Genomic DNA, 20,818 nt, shown 5'->3' with positions numbered 1-20,818 from the left:
TAGCTGGAAGGCGCCTTTTTTTCCTAAAGCTGCATTTCTTCTCTCCTCTCCGCGGCCTGTAAGTAAAATATGACCCGTCGCCCTTCCCACAATCCCCAGCGGTGAGAGTTTGGCTCATGCAGAAGGTGACGGTCCCTGCCTCTGACTTTTATAACATTTTATTCTGGAACTTTTATGGGAAAAAGATAAAATCCTTTTCGCAATTTTGTTGCAGATAGTGTGTAAAAAATATAAAAAGTCTCCGGAGAGAAGTTATTTCGGTTTCCTGCCTCCCGAGAGGAGCCGAGAATGTCTGTCTTGTCACAGTTCTCAGAACGCAGAGAGTGCTGACCTTAGGAGAGAGAAACTGTGCTAAAGGTGAAAAACACTTCAATACGATATATAACGGTCATAATACAAATATTTACTCTTTTCTGTATCTGTTTGGCCGTCTTTTATATGTATGTATGTAATGTATATATGTATGAAGGTTTGTATATCTTGCCTTCTTGCTCTCTTTGTCATTATCTCCAAGCTTGAGAACCTGAAAGAAGGGACATGCAGCGAGCATGGCTACATTGTGCTAAAAATTATGAATGGCTAAGGATGAGCTCAGGTTGGGGCCGAGCGTGGTCCCAAGTTCCCAACCTCTGCTCCTCCAAAAACGGGGAATTCTCCACCCCCTGCTAGACATAAGCATAGGGGTGGGATGCCATGACATCATTGACCCAATATGGTCACCTGGCTATATTTGGTCAATGACACTACACTACATGTGGCCATACAAGGTCAATTATGTCAACACAAGCATCCCGCCCCTTTGTTTATGTTTAGCTGTGGGGCATGGAATGCCCCAGCCCCAGCGAATAGGTAAGCAGCCTCGGGGCTTTTACATGTTCAGAGGAGCTCAGGTTTGGGCTGAACCTGAGCTAATCCCTAGTAGTGACTTTAACCCTCTTAGCCTTACATTTTCCCCTGGCAAAATGTTCAAAAAATGCTTCTTTTTTTTTTAACCACATGTTAAAATTTAAATTTTAGGGCTCCACATTACTTGAACCCCTAAACTGAAAGCAGAGAACCTGTAAAAAAAATCGGAAATTGCACATTTCTATGATGTGCAATATTTGAGTTTTTTCACACCTATAAAAGTACAATAAAATTTAATTTTAGCGAGCACATTTTTTAAAATTAAAAACAAGACTGTGTGGAGTGAAGACATAACAAAAATGTCAATTATTAAAATTGTGTGCGACCGCAAAAAACAACAATATGTAAACAGGCAGCACTGAAAAAATGTTTACAGCTCATCAGTTTGGAGTTGACCATGAATAATTGCCCCAAATTATTCCGGTTTCGGATTGCTGTTTACGTATGAATGTGCTTGCATACAGGATATCTTTTTTTTTTTTTTTTTTTATCATTATATTTTACTATTTTTTAAAAAGCTTTACATTTTTTTGTCACTTAACTTTATTACTATTACAAGGAAGGTCCTATTTTTTGGAGGACTATGCTTTGCTTGTGCACATACAGTACTCAATTTGCTCCTTTCCTGTCTGACAGCTATGAACCCGGAAGTGCTCAGAGCAGAATAACACAATACAGTGGAGAATCGGCGATAGGATTTTCACAGATCCTCCACCAACTCACTATCTGGAACATCCTCAGCCCCTTGGTGTTTACTTCTAGCATTAGACAGGCTCGGAATTGTATGTAAAAACAGTAACCCCAGGTTACTTGCTTGGGGTAACCATTTTACATAGATTTCTGAACATAAAAAATGGTTGGGGTTAGTGATGAGAGGATTAAGGGTGCATGGTTAAATAAATGCACATAAAACTCAGGACAAAGGATAATTAAACTCTCAGTACACAAATACCTTCAGCCCCTCCTGCCCCAAGCTGTGGTGGTCAGTGGCACTAAATATCCCCCTAGCCCAAGCCTTGGTGGTCAGCGGTATTACATTTTCCCTTTCTCTCCTGCTCCAAGCATTGAAGGCCACTAAAATATCCCCCTCCTTCTGTCCCAAGCATTGGTGGTCAGTGGCACCCACAACATCCCCCCCTTTCCCTCCCCTGAGCATTGGCGCTCAGTGGACTAACCGGAAAAAACTGTGTCCCACGCTACTGTCTCTACTTGGTCAGAGACATCGCCACAGGCCCGGAATTATACAGATAATGACCGGTAGAAGGTTACTCCACCCAGACAGTGCCAGCTAAGATCCATTGGTGGGTACTTATTTTGAACCTAATGAATTTGCTAAAACTGGAGAATCTGGATTGGCTGTGCCTAGTAACCAATCGGCTTCCATCTTCAGCTGCTCCAGTCTTAGTAAATCCCTCCCCATGTTTTTCAGAGATCACAAAGGGGCTTCTGTGGGTGCGTTTGGGAATTATTCTCCTGCTTTATAACCAGGACAGCAAAAAGGGTCAACCCAAAAATCAATCTAACCGTATGCCTTTGAAAGAGATCTCCCTGCAGGATGCAAAACCATTTACATATTAGCTGGGGATCACGTACCTAGTTAGCATGGAGGAGTCTCCTGCATCAACATGGGAAACCTCACGCGGCCTGGACACGAAAAGCATTGACAGGTTGATAGCTTTCTTGATTCTGTGGGTGGTGGTGCATGGCATGTTAGTTGGTGGAGCGATTTGTCTGGTTAATTCTGATAACGATCGAGACTCCTCCATGGTAACTAGCTAGGTGACCCCCGTCTAATGTGTATACGGCATTGCGTTCTACTGGGAGATCTCTTTCAAGGGCATACGGTTAGATTTTGTTTTTGGATTTACTTATTAGTTTTAATCCTAGCAGGTAGCTAAACATGTGTTATGTAATTTGTCCTGTTTACCCTCTGGGTTTCCTATACAGCAAACAGGGAGATGACTGACAAAAGTGAGGAGGGGGAATCTGAAGCCTGGAGCAAGCAGACTGTGTTTCATGTATGCAATTTAAAATGCAATTATTAATTCTGACATTAAAATAAAAGGAACACTCTGAGTTTTAAATCCATAAAATTTATTGTCAGATATAAATATCTTCAATTTTGTTACTTATTTACACCTGTAAAGTTGCAAAATATCTCAGTATATTCCACCATCACCCCCACCATTCAAACCCATCTAAAAACAACATGAAAATATTCGGAAATAAAAACTCTAAAGCCCCTGAACCGGTCCACACGCTCGCCTCTAGAAAAAAAAAAAGAAAAGTACAGCAGGCAAAGGTCTGATGTTTTTTGTTTTTTTTGCTACACGGTAGCAAAGGAATCAAGTAGTGTAAAGAGAACCTGGTCTGTGCTGAGCTGTGCTGTACAGCGCCCCCTGCTGGAGAGGAGGAGCGATTGGACAGGCCTTGGCGTGCTCCGCTATGTCACTATGTTCTTGTGAAAGTTTGTTATGCTCCATTTCTGTCCGCTGCATTTCTGAAGCACCAGCTGATAACCGAACTCATTGTCGCTGTTTTCTTGAAGTTCCAGACAACGCTTAGACTTCTTGTTTTGTATCGCTCCTCCCTGGAACAAAGAGAAAAACAAAATGAGTGCGGGGGAATTCATCTGCCAGTGCATGCTTGCCAACCAAACCCTGCAAGGTTTTCAGAGACTTCTTTCTGGAAATGTTAATGTCTCTGGTTTTAAGAAGAGCTCCGGGGAAACTAAAAAAAGTTACCCTTGCTACCCCCCCCCACGCACTACAAGGGTTATGTGCTCGTTTTGTCTAGGGGGGGCTCAAAAAAAAAAAAAGCAGTCATCTGATCCCCAGTCCCTCTGGGCTGCTAGACTGGTCCCCACAGCCTCTTCTCCCCTAGGCTCCAGTGGTCAATGGACCGCTGATGTCATCATGCCTAATGCAGGTCAAGGGTCCATTGACTTGAATTAGACGTGAGGATACCGAGGGACAATCCAAAGCTATGCAAAGGAAGTGGTCTTATACTCTCCCCCGATGGCCTATGGGTCCTACCCAGCGGGGTCACAAGGGGGGTGTACAGCACTCACCCGGGTGACTCCATCGGAGGGGGTGACACCAAAATGACTGACAATCATTTTGGTGTCGCCCCCTCTGAAAAGACGTGCACTTGATCATGGACCGCCGTTGCTCGAGAGAGAGAGGAGGGGACCCAGCAGCATACCTTATCCCGCCGGGTGAACGTCCCCTCCTCTCTCTGCTGGGGGTCCATCATAAGATGGCTGCCGGCAGGTAACAGCGGTGCACAGCGTGACATCATCACAGGAGTGCACGATGACGTCAAAGCGGGGTGTCAACCGGTACTCGCTCCGGGTGTCATCCTACCTCCTCTTCCACTCCAGTGCTACGACCCCCCTCAGTCTCTTTGGAATTGAACACTTACAGGAGCTCTGGATGCATTTGTTCCCCCCCCCACCATGTGCTGACATTTCACTCTCTGACCCCTATTTCACTGGTTGTGAACGTCCCCTCCTCTCTCTGCTGGGGGTCCATCATAAGATGGCTGCCGGCAGGTAACAGCGGTGCACAGCGTGACATCATCACAGGAGTGCACGATGACGTCAAAGCGGGGTGTCAACCGGTACTCGCTCCGGGTGTCATCCTACCTCCTCTTCCACTCCAGTGCTACGACCCCCCTCAGTCTCTTTGGAATTGAACACTTACAGGAGCTCTGGATGCATTTGTTCCCCCCCCACCATGTGCTGACATTTCACTCTCTGACCCCAATATCACTGGCGTGTTCTGTAGTAAGTTGGGGATTGGAAGAAGGAACCACAGTGGGCTGCAGGGGACACAGGCAGAAGTGTGAAATGCTATGGAGTCTGTACTCTGCAAATTTTAGAACCCCAATAATACAAATCCATTGGCAGGTAAAGCAGCTTCCTTTCTGTGTATTTAATCTGCGTGTTTACCTTTTAAAATAGTCAGACGGCAAGAAAACCATAGTAACAATTTTAAGCAACAAAACTTGGGATGTTATTTTGCTTTTATCTCCCCTTCTGGTCTATAAGTAGATAATATACACCACACACAGAGCGCCATCATCCCTCACATCTCGCCACATTATAACAAAATGATGAGAATGAGTCCGGACGCTGAAGGATATCTCGGATTACGTTTCCATATGTCTCATTTATTATTAATGCCACAAATCCATTGTATCCAGCGCGAGGCTGGCCGTAAATGTCCATATTAAATCCATAAATTATCCTAAATCTGCAAAGTGCGCAATGAGCCGAGGCAAACGATTTGTTTTGCTTTTAATTTGACAAATTTTAACATCAACGGCGAAAACTGTTGAGGAATGAAACGCATTAGAAGCTCGGCATTCAGCTGATTGTATAATAACTGTAATCTGAGTTACATTATCATATCACGCCATCGATCTGCATCCAGAACGTTTTACTGCAATAGATGGATATTAATGTTCCACTTCACTGGTGGAAATAAACATCCTTCAGCTTTTCCACTTGTGTCGTGTACAATAGACATTCTTTTTCCCATAAATGAAGGTTGGTCCCAACGTACAGGAGACAGTTGAAGGGTGACGGCGGTAATGTACGCAGATTAAAAAATTAAAAACCACCACCGTGGCGGTGTACAGTACAGTCCTCGGTAACTTTCCTCAGCTCTAAGTCTCTCAGCACACCTCTGTGTGATACTCTCACTGCTCACCCCTCGTGAGCACTCACGCTGCTCTTTCAGCAGTGTATCCAACAGGTCCCTAGGGTCACAGACCTTCCTGACCTCTCTCAGCCTCCCCTGGCTGTTCCACATGCATCCAGCACGCACCTGAGTCTGCTCGTGGTTGTGTGCCTCCTGCACACACACAACTCTCACAACTCCAGACTCCTAAAGGTGGCCGTACACCTTACGATTATCGGACGAAACAACCGGTGTACGATTGTTGTACGGCGGCCCCATCCTACCCAGATTCGGTTCAATTAGCCGCAATTAGGTTCAATTAGCCGTAATTAAAGAAAAGCACCTGGACGAATTGCGGTAATCGACTGCATGTATTTTCGTTTGCGCATGAGCAGTGTAGATCGTACGATTTTTGACGTACGGAAACGCCACTAACCTTGCGAAAATCGCACGATCGAGTAAAGTTTTCAAACCTGCTTGAAAATCAAAAGTCGTACGATTGTACAGTACTTGCGGCGGTACACTGCCCATCAACCTTGCGATTATCAGACGAAAACGGGAACGCATACCATTATCGTAAGATAATCATTATCTCTCAGCCACCTGATACTCCTAGATTGAACATTGGCAACACCTGGCCCCGGGACTAGTTATATATATATATACATACACACATATATATGACGACAGCAGACTTCGTGCTGTTGTCACAACTTGAATCCGCTCTTTGGACTACAGGTAAGCATTACCACACTGGTGACCCCACCCTCAGCATGGTCCATCCTGTAAAGTCAATTAGAGACTGTCACTTTGCCCATTGAGACAGGTAGTGTATATTTACCTATGTGCTCCCTTGCCACTTTCCCACTATGTTGCTCCAACACAGTGGGTACAGGGGAGCATGTGACTTCCACCATTTTCCCCCCATGGCCAGGCCTGAACATTGTCATGGTGGGGGGAGTGATGTCATCTATACGCTAGGCTCCGATGCAGAAGATTGCCCAGAACGGTCTCCTGCTGTAAGGAGGTGGTGAGGGAGTGCGGTTACTGACGGGATCTCCAGGTAAGAAACTTTGCAACAGATTATCAAACCTGCTTCTTAAGGAAACTGTATACAACAAGACATGGATGTCAAACCTGCAGAAAAACAGATTTTTGGGTTTACATGCACTTTAAGTACCTTCTCCTCTCCCCACCCATCAGGGAAGACACTCCCACTTAAGGCTGGTTTTTAGCTTTCAGCTGGTGTGTAATAATGCAATATAGTGACGGATTTCACATCATTACACCGGCTACATTGAACAATCCTTTGACTTTAAAAAGTATCTCAAAACGTAATTGGCCTAAAATGCTTTTATACATTTTGTCTAACATGAGCTGTACCAGCTGCTGGGTGACTTAGGACTTGTAGTCCCTCCAACAACTGTACGAGCACCAGCCCAAACATGACTCATGAGGAGTCCACACCTAGCCACCTTTCCCCCTCTCACAATGTAAATTCAATTTGTGTGGAAGCCCCGCAGCCCGCTGCTTAATGAGCTGATTGTAATGTAAACACAGGAAGGTCACTAATTAATGGCTGCGCATTGCACATAATTGCATTTCCTGCCTGGAAGAAAATCAGCATGAAGCCAGAACAAGGGCTTCATGGAGGGGAAGTGAAGTGAAAAGTGGACGGGTTTCAGGTATAAAGAGCAACGTGATAATAAATAGAAGAGGAATGAATCTCCTCTGAAGATGCCGTTTATATATAGATATTTGTGGAATCTACAGACGTGCCGATGAGCGCAGCAGCTGATTCCACCTTGAAGTGCACTGCCAGTGATTCCAATCGCATCAGGGTCACGCTGTACATTTTTATATTGACGTTTTTTGTATTCTTGGAGGGGGGGATGGTTTTTAATTGCTGATTTTAGGGGGAAAAAATCTTCTTGAGTGCAGTGGCGTCACAAGGGGTTACCCGGGTAATACCATTGGAGGGGTGACACCAAAATGACAGTCATTTTGGTGTCACCCCCCTCTAAAAAGTCGGGGGCCTCGGTGACAGCCGTGCACCACCAGGTCCCGGTCCGCTCCCAGAGCCCGGGGAGACAGGGGCCTATTTTATCGGCACAGCAAATAAATTCAGGATGGAGAGCGGGGAGCATACTGGAGAGAATGTCTGTTCTCCAGTCTGCTTTGTGTGATCAGTGTACTCGCAGCGCTTCCTGTTCAGCTGTCACACGCCGGGCTGCACAGGAGATCGAGCACAATTCTGTGCTCGATCTCCTGTATGGGAGGGAAGGGGAGACATTCTATTGTTTTCTTACGGGGATGGGGGGGGGCGGGGGTTGACACCATGAGCTACTGCAATGGGTGACTCCAACCCTAGTGATGACTCTGGTCCATCCAGTCTTCAGATTATCCAGCACAACCCTGTCTGGCAGGGCAGGAGACTTGATTTTTCTCTGCTGCAGCTCAGTAAAACTTGTCTTGAACATCCCCCAGCCTCTGACTGGACAGTGAAATACAAAGTAGCAAACTGATGAGCTCATCTATCCTTGCTCTCTCCTCCTATTGGCATGCTCCTTGTTAACACATGAGCATTGCAGCTTAATTGATTGTCTGCTTCTCCCTCTGAGCTCTGCTGTACAGGGCTGATTAAAGGAGAACTATGAGGGGGGTGCTTTTCACTCACCTCATAGTTCTAGCCGACCTGTGGCAATGAGACTGTCACAGGTCGGCTCAGTAGATCGGGAAGTGAGCGAACACATACCGGCGTTCACTCACTTCTCGATCCTGTCACAGCTCTCTGCCGTGACAGGGGAGGGGCTGGATTCCCCCCTCCCCGCTCCAATCCTTCAGCACTGACTGGCGAATCGGACGTGGGAGGGGGCGGGTACAGCTGGCTCTGCCTCTAGATAGGCAGAGCCAGCTGTCACTCACACAGCTGGGCAGATCCAGACATAATTGTGGGGTTTCGCTTCAGCTGCGGAGTCTCAGTGAGCTTAGGGTGACGGGAGGACGCTAGTTTGTGTCCTCCCCTTACCCTAAGGAGAACTATGGGGAAAAGCCTTAACCCCATAGTTCTCCTTTAAAGTCAGATTACTAATACATGTAATACGGTATTGCTACGTACAGAACTGTATCAGTTTGTATCTTTTATATCTGCTGGTTCATCTTTAACAATCTCCAGCAAGAAGTAACTTTATTACCAGCTCTGGAAATGAGAAAAGCAAAGTATGCGGCTGTAACATAGTAAAGGCTCTGGGATGTGGCGGAATAATGCCGACTCCTCACCTGCACATACTGCCCACTACATTTCACCTGTGCCCCCTGACCGCTGCAATTCTCCGAGATACAAAGTGTTCCGATATGTCTCTTTCATGAAAGAAATGATGTTTGATCATTTAACATGAAGCTTGCAGTGCATGCTGGGAAGTAGTCAGGACCTCTGTGTGGAATGTTCTCTAATTAAAACCGACATGTCGAGATTCTCGGAGATCTAGCAGGCTGCTGAGATAGGTAGATGTGCGCTGATAATGAGTGGATAGTATCCAATGACCGGACATTCATCCAAATACAAGAGCCCGGAAAGGTCAATTGATGCCTGGTATTAATTTGTAGAATACAATGTGAAATGATTATGAAAATAATTTTTACGACTTCCTTTGATTTACGAGTATAAAAGACACTAAAGTGAATGCAGACACTGGCAGCAAAGTTCTGCAGTATTTAGGGGAACTGTTCATAATAAGTGTGAGCTCATTATGAGCTCCCCCCCCCCCAGAAGATTTTGCTTCATGCAACTGGACAAATCTCGCTATGACTGTCTTATTGAAGTTGATGTTCATTGTACATTGAGGTCCCATTCGTGTTTGTGAATGGGCTGATTGCATGAATCTCACATAGGAATTCCTCTAGCTCATGCGATCAGCTGCGGGCGGGAGGCGATGGACAATACAATGACAGCCGCCAGCAACCGCATGTAATTGCAATCAGGGGCGTCGCCAGGCCAGGTGTAATGACATCACGTGCAATTTCCTCCTGGTGGCCATCTTGGTGATAGACGCGTGCAAGGAGAGGGGGAGACATTCATCCAGTGGGATGAGGTATGCCGCTGGGTCACTTCCTCTCTTGTGCAGCTGTCAGGCTCTCGGTCCACAACCGAGTGCCTGATTTTTCAGAGGGGGTTACATGAAAATGACTGTCAGTCATTTTGGTGTCACCCCCTCTGATGGTGTACCCATCGCACTCGGAACCGCTGCTCCATAACATAAGAAGTGGGTGCAACAGGTGTCAACGGGTGGCTTCCGTCAAAGTAGAAGTAAAAAATGGATACCGGCACACCGGTGTCCATCTTTAACCCCCTCTGATGGTGTACCCATCGCACTCGGAACCGCTGCTCCATAACATAAGAAGTGGGTGCAACAGGTGTCAACGGGTGGCTTCCGTCAAAGTAGAAGTAAAAAATGGATACCGGCACACCGGTGTCCATCTTTAACCCCCTCTGATAGAGTGACACGGTGCGGGCCGCAACCCCCTTGTGACACCACTGATTGCAATTGCTGCAATTTCTTTGCAGACGATCGCACTTGGATGCAGACTGTTTGCAGTGCAGCAACTGTCCGCAGGTGATTGCAGCATATGTGATTATTTGCAAGCAGCCATGAACGCCTGCAGGCAATGGCGGCTGTCATTGTATTGTACAGAGCCTCACGGAGACTTAAGCAATTGGCCCATTCACATGTGTGACTATCACCTATTACATTTCCTCCTTGATTGTACTACAATACACATTGGAAGGCCATTCAAAATGGAACAGCATAGTTAGTAAGATCTTAAACCCCAGTGGTAAAAATATACACAAATTTATGAGCAGGTGAGGGTGCAAAGTTACATCTTTAGGATTAGAGTGGATTTTTTTATTTTGGGGTGGGGGAAGGGTTAGAACCTTGTTAATCGTTGCCTATGACCACATTGCAATGATTTCTCCTTACTTCCTGGCCTGATGATAGTGGTCACTGAGACAGGATGTCATGTCATATCTCTTCCACTCTTGGGCTTGGCATTGGCTGCATAGGCACCAGCATTGGCTGCATAGGCACCAGCATTGTACAGTGGGGGGCAAGGAAGTGTACATGTGTGTACCATACATTGGGGTTCTGTTATTGGGGGGTGGATGTGTGTGTGTGTGAGGAGGGGGGGCGGGGTTGGCATGGTCCTGTACAAATGGCATCGCATATTTGCTTTTAATTAAGTGCTTATACTGTTTGAACCTGGTTTACATCCAGTGTAGGATAGCTGCACACTTTGGGGCTGATTTACACATTTTTCCACCCAGTCATACGCTGGGCAATGCGATTCAGAAGGCATTCCTGCAACCAGATGGAGCTGAGGGCGGAAGATTTATAATCCGCCCCCTTTGTGTTTTTAGAATTCATTAAAATGCTCGCAATGTTTCAGACTGTTTGCATTTTCATTGCCTTTCAAAATGGTCCCTACATGGTTTAGGCATGTGTTTGAAAAAAGGGAATACACGTGGGTGATGTGATGTGTGGACCTCAGCAGCAAATGGCATTTATCATACACAGCAGCTCAGCTATATTGTCTGGTTATTTGAGGGATACGAGGATTGATTTGTGTAATACCCTTGTATCTCCCCCGTCTCTCGCCAAATGAGAATGACAGAATCAGACGCCAATTAATCCGGCAAGGCTTGATTACACACATTAGAGTTTACAGCTCGCCATCCACTCCGAGACAAGATTGTGCTCCACATTGTGTTTGTTTTTAAAATGAATTCTGAAGCTACCAAGTCTTCAAGTCTTTAATTATTTCCTGTGTGTACTATCAATCATACGTCACCGGGGTTATGAAATGTGCACTATCGCACCACACCAGGAAATGTCATCTGCAAATAATGATTTGTACTATGGAAACAGATCTGAGAGCCGTGCTGCGCCTACAGGAGAATTATTTTACTTTATGTAGCTATAAGATATTAGAAATCACCCAACAAGTGCTAATGGATGTATACAATGCTGCTTCCTGCACCCCTCCCTAAAAGACTGTATCCCCTCACTAGACTGTCAGCTCTTCCACCTTCTGTATCCTCCCCAATGTCCTAATAGAATGTACGCTCTTTTACCTCCTGTATCCTCCCTTATATCCTAATAGATTGTAAGCTCTTCTACCATCTGCATCCTCCCTTATATCCTAATAGAGTGTAAGCTCTTCCACATTCTGTATCCTCAGCAATGTTCTAATATTTTGTAAGCTCTTCCACATTCTGTATCCCCCTTATATCCTAATAGATTGTAAGCTCTTCTACCATCTGCATCCTCCCTTATATCCTAATAGAGTGTAAGCTCTTCCACATTCTGTATCCTTATATCCTAATAGATGGTAAGCTCTTCTACCTCCTGTATCCTCCCTTATACCCTAATAGATTGTAAGCTCTTCCACATTCTGTATCCTCCCTCATACCCTAATGGGTTGTAAGCTCTTCTACCTTCTGTATCCTCCCTCATATCCTAATAGATTGTAAGCTCTTCTACCTTCTGTATCCTCCCTCATATCCTAATAGATTGTAAGCTCTTCTACCTTCTGTATCCTCCCTCATATCCTAATAAATTGTAAGCTCTTCCACATTCTGTATCCCCCCTTATATCCTAATGGGTTGTAAGCTCTTCTACCTTCTGTATCCTCCCTTATACCCTCATAGATTGTAAGCTCTTCTACCTTCTGTATCCTTCTTTATACGATAATAGACTGCAAACCTATTCTGTACCCCTTATGCCTAATCGATTGTTATCTCCAGGGACGTGTGGTGAGGTCAGTGGCAGGGGAGGCAACCCCTGGCCTGCCTCCACCCCGCCCCAGGACTGGTTAGCGAGCTATGTGTGGAGGAGGTAGGGAGGAGCCTCCCTGTCCCTCACTTGCTCATCACTGATGAAGCATGTAGATGGATTCTATCAGTGTTTTTTTTTTTTTAATTGGACGGCTTCGACCAATGGTGCTTTGCCATTGGTCCAAACAATTCACAGAGCTCAAGCCTCTGACTCCCAAGTCAGAGGCTGTTGTAGCTCTGACCTCACTGTGATAGGTTACCCACAGCAACTGGGAAGCCCGCTGCTGTGTAACCTAACATACCTGTCAAAAGCCAGATGAAGCGCCACCTGTAATTAACATGTGGCACTCCATCCATGACAGGTTACACAACGAGGAGATTTGTCTAAATGGAGAAAAAGCTGTCAGCTTAGGACTTTAAACTGACAACTTTTTCTTCCTTAATGGCAGTTGAGTCTCTGCATCACCTTCCTCCCCAGAACATACATCCCTGATGAGCACTACTCCCTTCTGTATCCTCCCTTACAACCTAATAGATTGTAAGCTTTTCCACCAACCTATAGACTGTAAGCTCCTCTACCATCTGTTTCCTCCCTTATGCTCTAATAGATTGGGGACCACACATCCCTGGTATGCTCTTCTACCTTCTGTATCCTTCCTTATACTATAATAGATGGTAAGCTCTTCCAACCATCTGTAGCCTCCCATATTCCCTAATAGACTGTAAGGTGGGCATTGGGGAATGGCAGGGACCTGACACATCTGGCAATGTCAGCTGCTGAAGATCCTAGGGGCGCCAATAAATCTGTAAACAGTTTCTATTCATCAGACCATGTTAATGGAAAGTATAATACATGTATTTTGCAATGCTGTTTGTTATAATTAACTGTCGGAGTTTGTGAGGCTGAAAACAAAGTGTGTAAACAGACCAGAGGGGAGTTCTTTAACTATAATGTGAAATATCCATTTTCTGTACAAGGAAGGGAAAAATCACAAATGTGTGACTGGTAATAACCGTTTATTTCCATAAAGTATCTTATTTATTCATTTACTGGTCCTCTGACGATCCATTATCCCGGGGAGAGTCTAGTACACTAATGTACTACGGCAAGTGTGGGGTTATTGCATTGTTGTTCCTGTTATGCACTAAGTGGCACAAATCGTCTAACCGGATACTTTTCCCTTCCCTGCTGCGACGTTCCAAATTGTACATCTGTATTCTCTGTCTGGAAACCTCGGCTTGTAAGAGCCAAATGACTCTGTCGGAGAGGAAAATGACGAGAGATAACCGGCACAGAGTGGTTTGTGCATTTGAGGATGAAAATGAATCCTGTTGTTTTTTCTTTTTTTTTCTTCTTCATCACCCTGAGAATAAAAATACAATTTTCTCTGGCCGCTCTGGCTCTGAGAGCCGGTCCTGCGCTGACCTCCCGCGAACGCAAAGATCTCTCATCCCGTCTCTGCTGTCAGCATCTGTGTTTTGTAATGAACCCGCGACGGAGGACACCGCGATACGGCAATTTGTCACATTCAATATCTCCGAGTCAAACAACATTTGATAACAATCCTGAATCTATTTGTTTGATGGGGCCAAGAGAAATTTGTCTGCTTCTATTTTCAGAAATCGCTAAATCTCTTTTTTTGGTTGTGACAAGCCGAGAAATGCCACATAGAGGCTACAACGATGACCCAAATGCATTACTGTCCCTTCTAAGTTATTTCTGTGTACGTGGTGACAATGTGTCCGAAATAAGGACCGTCTGTGTTAACGTACTGCTGCAGGTATTGGCCAGGATGATTAAGGGCCCATTCACACCAAAATTGGAAGGAAATCGCAAGTCAACTGAAGATCCGTTCACTTGCAAGTGTACCGTCCGATTTTTCTTTTTCCGATTCCGATTTTTTAGTGTCGAATTCGTTTTTATTAGCATTTTTAACAGAATTCAAACCATCCGTATCAAAACACAATGCGTAAAAAACAAGACATCGGCAGATGAGAAGAAGAGAATAAAACATCTGTGGTCTGGCATTGACATCTGAAGACATTTATACATGGCGCCTTAGGTTAGACAAAATAGCACATAAATCTAAGGCACCTAAAGGGTGTAAAGGAGTCATGGTATAAGGGGCAAACACCTACTCTGTCAAAACAGACCTATGCAAATCTGTTAAAGCAGCCCACTACGTGTCGGCACCGCTCAATATAGTCTCCAAACGAACAGTTTGAACAGCAGTCTATATTGGAGAAAGAATATAGAGGGGGAAGACATAACCTTTTTTTTTTTTTAAACATAACCTAATGCAACAGAACGGAGCAGTGTGAACTAGCCTCATTCCCACCCATTTCGTTTTTGGTGCCCTTCCGTTCGCATCCGTTGAAAAACAGATTGCAACAGATCACAATGCAATGGACCCGGTGGGCCCTTAGATGAATTGGGCCAAGGGTTGGATGGCAGAAAACTGCTGGGGGTCCATTTGGGGATTGGAAGCTTCTTAAGGCCAACTTCTGCTGTCACCCTGTCCCTCAGAGCACCTCCCCTACCTTTAAAAAAATGTTTAATCTGTATACATACATTTATATCTGCAGTCTTCAGTACTGTTAAGTGCCGTCATGGGTCCTCCTTATGTGGCAGTAGGCTCTTGAATGCTTCTTATAGTGGTACCAAGTAATGATGTGGTGCAGCTTTCTGCAGTATTCTTCTGTGAGTCCAAGGCACCATAAAGACACATCTTGCAGGTAGTGGCTCCTTGATACCCTGGACTCAAGTAAGTGAGTGGACCGACTGGTTGTATATCAATATTTTAATTGGGATTTTGAAGCAAAAATATCCATTATCCCCCTGACTGCCAGTCCTGTACCCATGTCTCCTTTGAACTGGCAGACTGGTTAGTGGCCCATCCTCATCCAGGTTAGCACAAGAGGACCCTAACATCATGACATCTGGAAGCAATGGTGTCTTACTAGAGCTCAATATTCAGCAGGAAGCACAACATTTACTAATTGCAGAGCTCTAGGTATGACTCACCAGGGTGGGGGGGGGGTTGGACCTCTCCAGTGAGACCACCATTTCAGAGACCAAAGGTCCTTATCTGCAGCATGGCTGACAGGGAACAGACATTTCTACTGGAGCTGTGGCTGCTATCTAAAGAAAGTGACAGTCTGTCTGGAGGGTACAAACCCTTCTACACAACGGCGAGCTGGGGTTAACCTGCATTGTACCTGAATAAAATGCCAGTAGAGTTTCATCCTCTTTGCTTTGGCGTAGTTGCATTCGATCAGTCGCGGGCGGCTGTTGACATCCACCAAACAGCGATTGTCGTCATCGTCAATGGTCGGGCTCAGCACCCCCACATGTATCTGTTGCATGCTGGTGTAGTAAACATTCTGAAAAAAGAAAAACCCCATTAGATCAATCAAGTTTTTTTTAAAAATACAGTTTTCACATTTGTTTTCTATTTTCAAAGGAAATCATTGGGTCTTAAGGCATTCTAGATTAGTGTAGTGATGTACTACCAGGTGTCGCCAACAGGTGGCTATACGTCTGCATTCTTTTTATTTAAAGGGTATCTATGGTCAAAAACAAAAAATAAACATGTATTTCTATACTGAATTTTCATAGGTTTGCTCTAGGGATCTAGCATGAGTACCAATATTTTGCTTTCGGTACTTGCCGATACCGGTGCTTCCGCTGGTATGGAGCCGGCTTCCCGGGCAATCAGCATGGAGCCGGCTTCCCGGGCAATCAGCATGGAGCCGGCTTCCTGGGCAATCAGCATGGAGCCGGCTTCCCGGGCATTCAGGAAGCCGGGATGTGGGTCATTACTCGCCACCCGGCTTCCTGATTGCCCAGGATGTGCAGGACAGGATATGCTGGGACTTCAGAACTACTTTAAGGAGATCTAGATTTATATACCATATTTATACATTGGTTTTCCTGTTTAGTAGTACCACACAGTGAGTATGCTTTACTGTTCTGATCCCCCAGTGCACACTTATCAATCAGCTTACTACTATCTCCAAGTGATGCGTCCTATTAAAAGTGGGCAACTGCACCTTCAAACAGATTACAATATTCCATTCATGCCCTCCTCTCCTGAGAACCATCATAGTATTCACACCCTTGGAAGATTTCATGCTTTGTCATGAAACAGATGATCACGGTAGAAAATCCCCCCGACAACGCTCCACCGTCACGCAATCACAGTAGATTTAACTGACGCCCATGATCAGGTCTGATATATTAAAGGGGGTGTATATATTGCAAATAGTTATAACAGACCCACTGGCTCCTTAAAGCCCATCTCTGGGGGAAACAAAAAATTATTGGTTCCCCGACTGTCGGCACGCGCCTCTCTCCCCCTCATCTCTGGCTGGTGAACTGTTCCTTGGTGTCCTCATGTCTAATGCAGGTCTATGGAACCTGGTCAGTGGTCCTTAGATTGCTAGAGTCCAGGGGGGCAAGAGGGCTGACGCTAATGGGGATCGGGTAAATAAATTTGCTTTACTCCAGCCTCTAGGCAAAAATTATCTCTGAGCCCTTGCAGTGAGGTGGCTAGCCCCACTACAATGGTACTTTGTCTTTGCCCGGGGATGAGCTTTAAATATCTTAGTGACTCAAGCAGTGAGATCTCTGTACATGGGTTCCCACCTCTGCCCACCTGCCACAGCCATAGTGAGTGTGGTGAAGGTCCAAGTGCTGCCACATAGAGGGCTTTGGTGAGTCACTGACCTAAAACTGCCAGTGAGGTCGGAACTCCTGACATATATCCGGCAATGGCGCTACCACATTTCAACTCCAATACGTTCCCTTTAACATGTGACGCAGACCAGAAGTGATATTGTGAACCCCCTGGAGCTGCCAAGATGTGACCACCAATACAGCAAATGTTGTTCAGGCTTCAGGCTCCTCATGTTCCAATCTCAGACATTCTAGATGCAGGAAGAGATACGTCAGCCGGAGAAGGGCCAATGTGTCCGTAACTCAATATTTTTATGTAACGGTGGTACAGTGTCTCATTAGTGTCTTCGTTTTCTCATACGCAGCAAAGACGATCTGAGTATTATTACAAAATGTGCACAGAAGCCCCATGTAGAAGCAGGCTATGATTACAGCGTTCCATCACTGTCAGGGTGCCGTGCAAGAACAGCATACGGGGAACGTAACCTTCCTACAGCTTCTAATTTACATGGCTCTCTCTGTAACATTCGCAGCACGATGCAAAATATTGTGTGTAATTTTGTTGTCTGAGTGGTATGTTTCAACGCGAGGCAAATACAGCACAGATAAAACATCTGATGAAAGTGCTTATGCAGCACCTTAACCTGCTCCCAGCTGAGATTGAAGATTAATGTTTTCCTTCTGCGCGCTCTTAAATGAGAGGTCTTCCGAACAACAGGAGATCAGAAAGGCCTCGTTTAAGTGACATCTTCTCCTGGAAACTCTGTGTGAGCTTTCCGGAGATCTTCCCCCTAGGATCTTCAGGGGAAAAAGTCACACTTACAGAACTGTACGGCTGATTTCCGATAAGGACCGAGATTTCACATAGCCCTCTATTCCCTTTATGACCACAAAATCATGCTTTATCACACATGGGTAGATACGTGTAGCTGCAGCAGAACATTGCACTTCTTTAGGACCTCTATGGGCCCCAGAAGTTGTTCTTGAAGCACAATTACTAAGGAAGACGTCCTTTATCCTAAATTCAGCAAAGGAGCTAACTTTATTTCACCATAGACCATGCATTGTGTCCTCTCTATGACACCGAGAGAACAGTCAACATATAAAATTGCTGCATTTGTTTCCTTTCTTTCATATGGGCTGATCAGGAGGGGATCTGGGGATCCTGATTGGAGAGATACAGATACCGCTGCAACATTCATGTCCATCCAGTTTTTCCTCCCTCTTGCAATGGAGGAAAAAACTTAAATGACCGGACACCATGTTGGTCTATGGGGATCGGATGTAAAGAGACACGTGTCCATTAACATTAGACTACCCCTGATCCAGCACCAGATTACCCCTGATCCGGTACAATCAGGTCCGTTGAAACGGGACACTGTTTTGTTTGTTTTTCCAGACCTTGCCGGAGCCAGGGCTAACCGGGTGTAAAGGGACACCCAAAGACATACATTGGGCATCCGATCGGGTCCACCTGAAAAACTGACAGACATACCCAACCCATGTGAATGGGGCCTTAGGTCGATACTCCAGCCAAAACTTGTTCCTGGTCTTACTCTTGGGCAGTGAAGGGTTACATAGTTACATAGTATTTGAGGTTGAATAAAGACATTAGTCCATCAAGTCCAACCTATTAGGATCTCATTCTAGGAGTACCTGTACCCCTGTATATTACCTGTACCCCTGTATATTACGGTCCCTTAATAGGACCAATACTGAGCCCAGATATTGTTTTAGTTCTCTTGCATAATGCGTGCATGGCCGGATTTCCCACAAGGCCAACCTCGGGGCATCAGGGAGTAGAGGGGCAGCAGGGGTGTGGAATTCAAATCTCTCTATGCCCGGGACATGCAGTTCTGGGCACCGGGCGGGTAGTTGTGATCTACATTTAGCCCTGCTTTGGACAAGCAGAGCTAAATGTACAGCGGGGAAGCCGCCTCTTTTTTTGTACAAGTGATCCCGGCGATGTCACCGAGATCACTTGTCTGCAGGCTGCAGGCCTGCCATTCTCCATGGGGGAGGGGGGTTTGGCGGGTAGGGGGGGCGCATTGAGGAACCTGGCCTTTGGGCAGCAGAGAGAGTAAATCCGGCCCTGAGTGCGGGTCAGTGATCAGACCTGCTTCTGTAGCTCACTTCTAACTGCGTCAATGTACCCCATATTGGCACTATATGCCCATTAGAGCTGACCACCAGGCAGATATTAAAGGCACACATCATGCAGTTCTTAAATGAATGCAGTGTAAGTACCTAAATTTGACTTGGTATCAGCCTCTTCCAGTACCTGCACAGCAGAACTCAGACTGGGAGGAGGAGACGCAGCACAAGCAGTCAATCAGTTTTTATGCTGACAGGAGTAGAAAGCAAAGTAACACACAGAGAAATAACTCATCACTGTGCCGCTTCCCCTTCACTATCTGGTCACAGGCTGTAGGTACATGACCACGTGAGCTCAGAGGCGGCGAGCTGTATGATGCTGGCTGTCATTAAACCTGAAAGGCTGAGGACATCTTGTGGTAGAAAGGAGTACTGCGGAGAACAGCTCTGGATTGAAGGTGAGTATTGCGGCAAAAGCTTATTTTATTTTCCCAATGTTATATTTTTTTAAATATTTGACTGTAATTCTGCTTTAGGCTTCATTCACACGAGAAAAGGCCGGCATGTACAGCTCGGTGCTGCTTGTGCGGCCGTATTGGGCAGCTCCCGGGAAGGACAGGTGCTGCGTGTGATTAGTACGCAGCCCTGTCCTTCTCTATGGGAGTACGCGGCCATATGCCACCCTACACTCACCCGTCCTGCACGTCCGTGTGGGTGTCCGTACTCGTACGCTGATGGGATTAATCCTGTCTGCGTCCGACCCGGGACACCACCCGCATGTACCTGCACTTGGGGTGAGCGTAGGGTCGGACGTGCAGGAGGGGTGAGTGTAGGGTGGCATATGGCCGCGTACTCCCATAGAGAAAGACAGGGGCTGCGTACTAATCACACACAGCACCTGTCCTTCCCGGGAGCTGCCCCATATGGCCGTGCATGCAGCACAGAGCTGTACGTGCCGGCCTTTTCTTGTGTGAATGAGGTCTTAAAGTATTTGGCACTTTGCAAAGAGAGAGAGGATAAGACTGGAATTCCACTTTAAGGATATACAATATATATGACTAAAGATAGATAGCTCTTCATTGTGGCGCTGGGTTGATGCTGTTTGGCAGGGGGAGATGCAATGTGCTTTTCTGTACAGAACAGAACACAATGTGCTAATACCTCTGAATCATCTTTAATATCCGTATGATTAGTATGTCACTAAGTATTATTATTGGCTGCTCGTGTAAAAAAACAAAATCCATTAAGAATCTGTTATAAAGTATCTTGTTAGCTGCAGATATAAATACTGCCAAACAATAGATGACAAATAACCCTCCAATTAATACTTTTATCCAGGTTTTCTCTTTTGTGACAAGAAGGAAGATCTGTACATTTTCGCTGAGGCTGCAGGCCCCCCCCGCCGATCGGCAGATTTCAATGCTTTGTGTCTCCGCTTACTAAGCGTCCTCAGAAAATCCCAAATTTTGAGTCGGCTCAGCAAAATAGGGGAAATCTTACAATGGGGATTGTTGTTCCAGTGAGCAGCGATTTTCCTCACTTTGGAGAGATTTTGTCCCGCTTCCTCTTGTGTCTATGGACAGAAAATGAAGGGGAATCTCCCCAATGGGGGGGGGGGGGGGG

At 45.7% G+C, this 20,818-nt stretch overlaps 1 protein-coding gene across 1 annotated transcript in view; it reads right to left on the bottom strand.

Moving 5' to 3' along the window:
• Positions 1-3,225: 3,225 nt before the first annotated feature.
• The window catches only part of GALNT18 (polypeptide N-acetylgalactosaminyltransferase 18), a 253,660-nt gene continuing 236,067 nt past the window's right edge, over positions 3,226-20,818 (bottom strand). The window contains exons 10-11 of the mRNA XM_018555328.1: positions 15,643-15,807; positions 3,226-3,496 (exon numbers count right to left, since the gene is read on the bottom strand). Of these exons, the coding sequence (XP_018410830.1) occupies positions 3,350-3,496; positions 15,643-15,807 (312 nt within the window). The 3' untranslated portion in view covers positions 3,226-3,349. The remainder of the gene's footprint in view (positions 3,497-15,642; positions 15,808-20,818) is intronic.

The sequence above is a fragment of the Nanorana parkeri genome, unplaced genomic scaffold, assembly GCF_000935625.1.
Source record: "Nanorana parkeri isolate BGI_ZX_2015 unplaced genomic scaffold, ASM93562v1 scaffold10, whole genome shotgun sequence".
In the NCBI taxonomy this organism is placed as follows: Eukaryota; Metazoa; Chordata; class Amphibia; order Anura; family Dicroglossidae; genus Nanorana; species Nanorana parkeri.
This window is presented reverse-complemented; position numbering and strand designations above follow the sequence as displayed.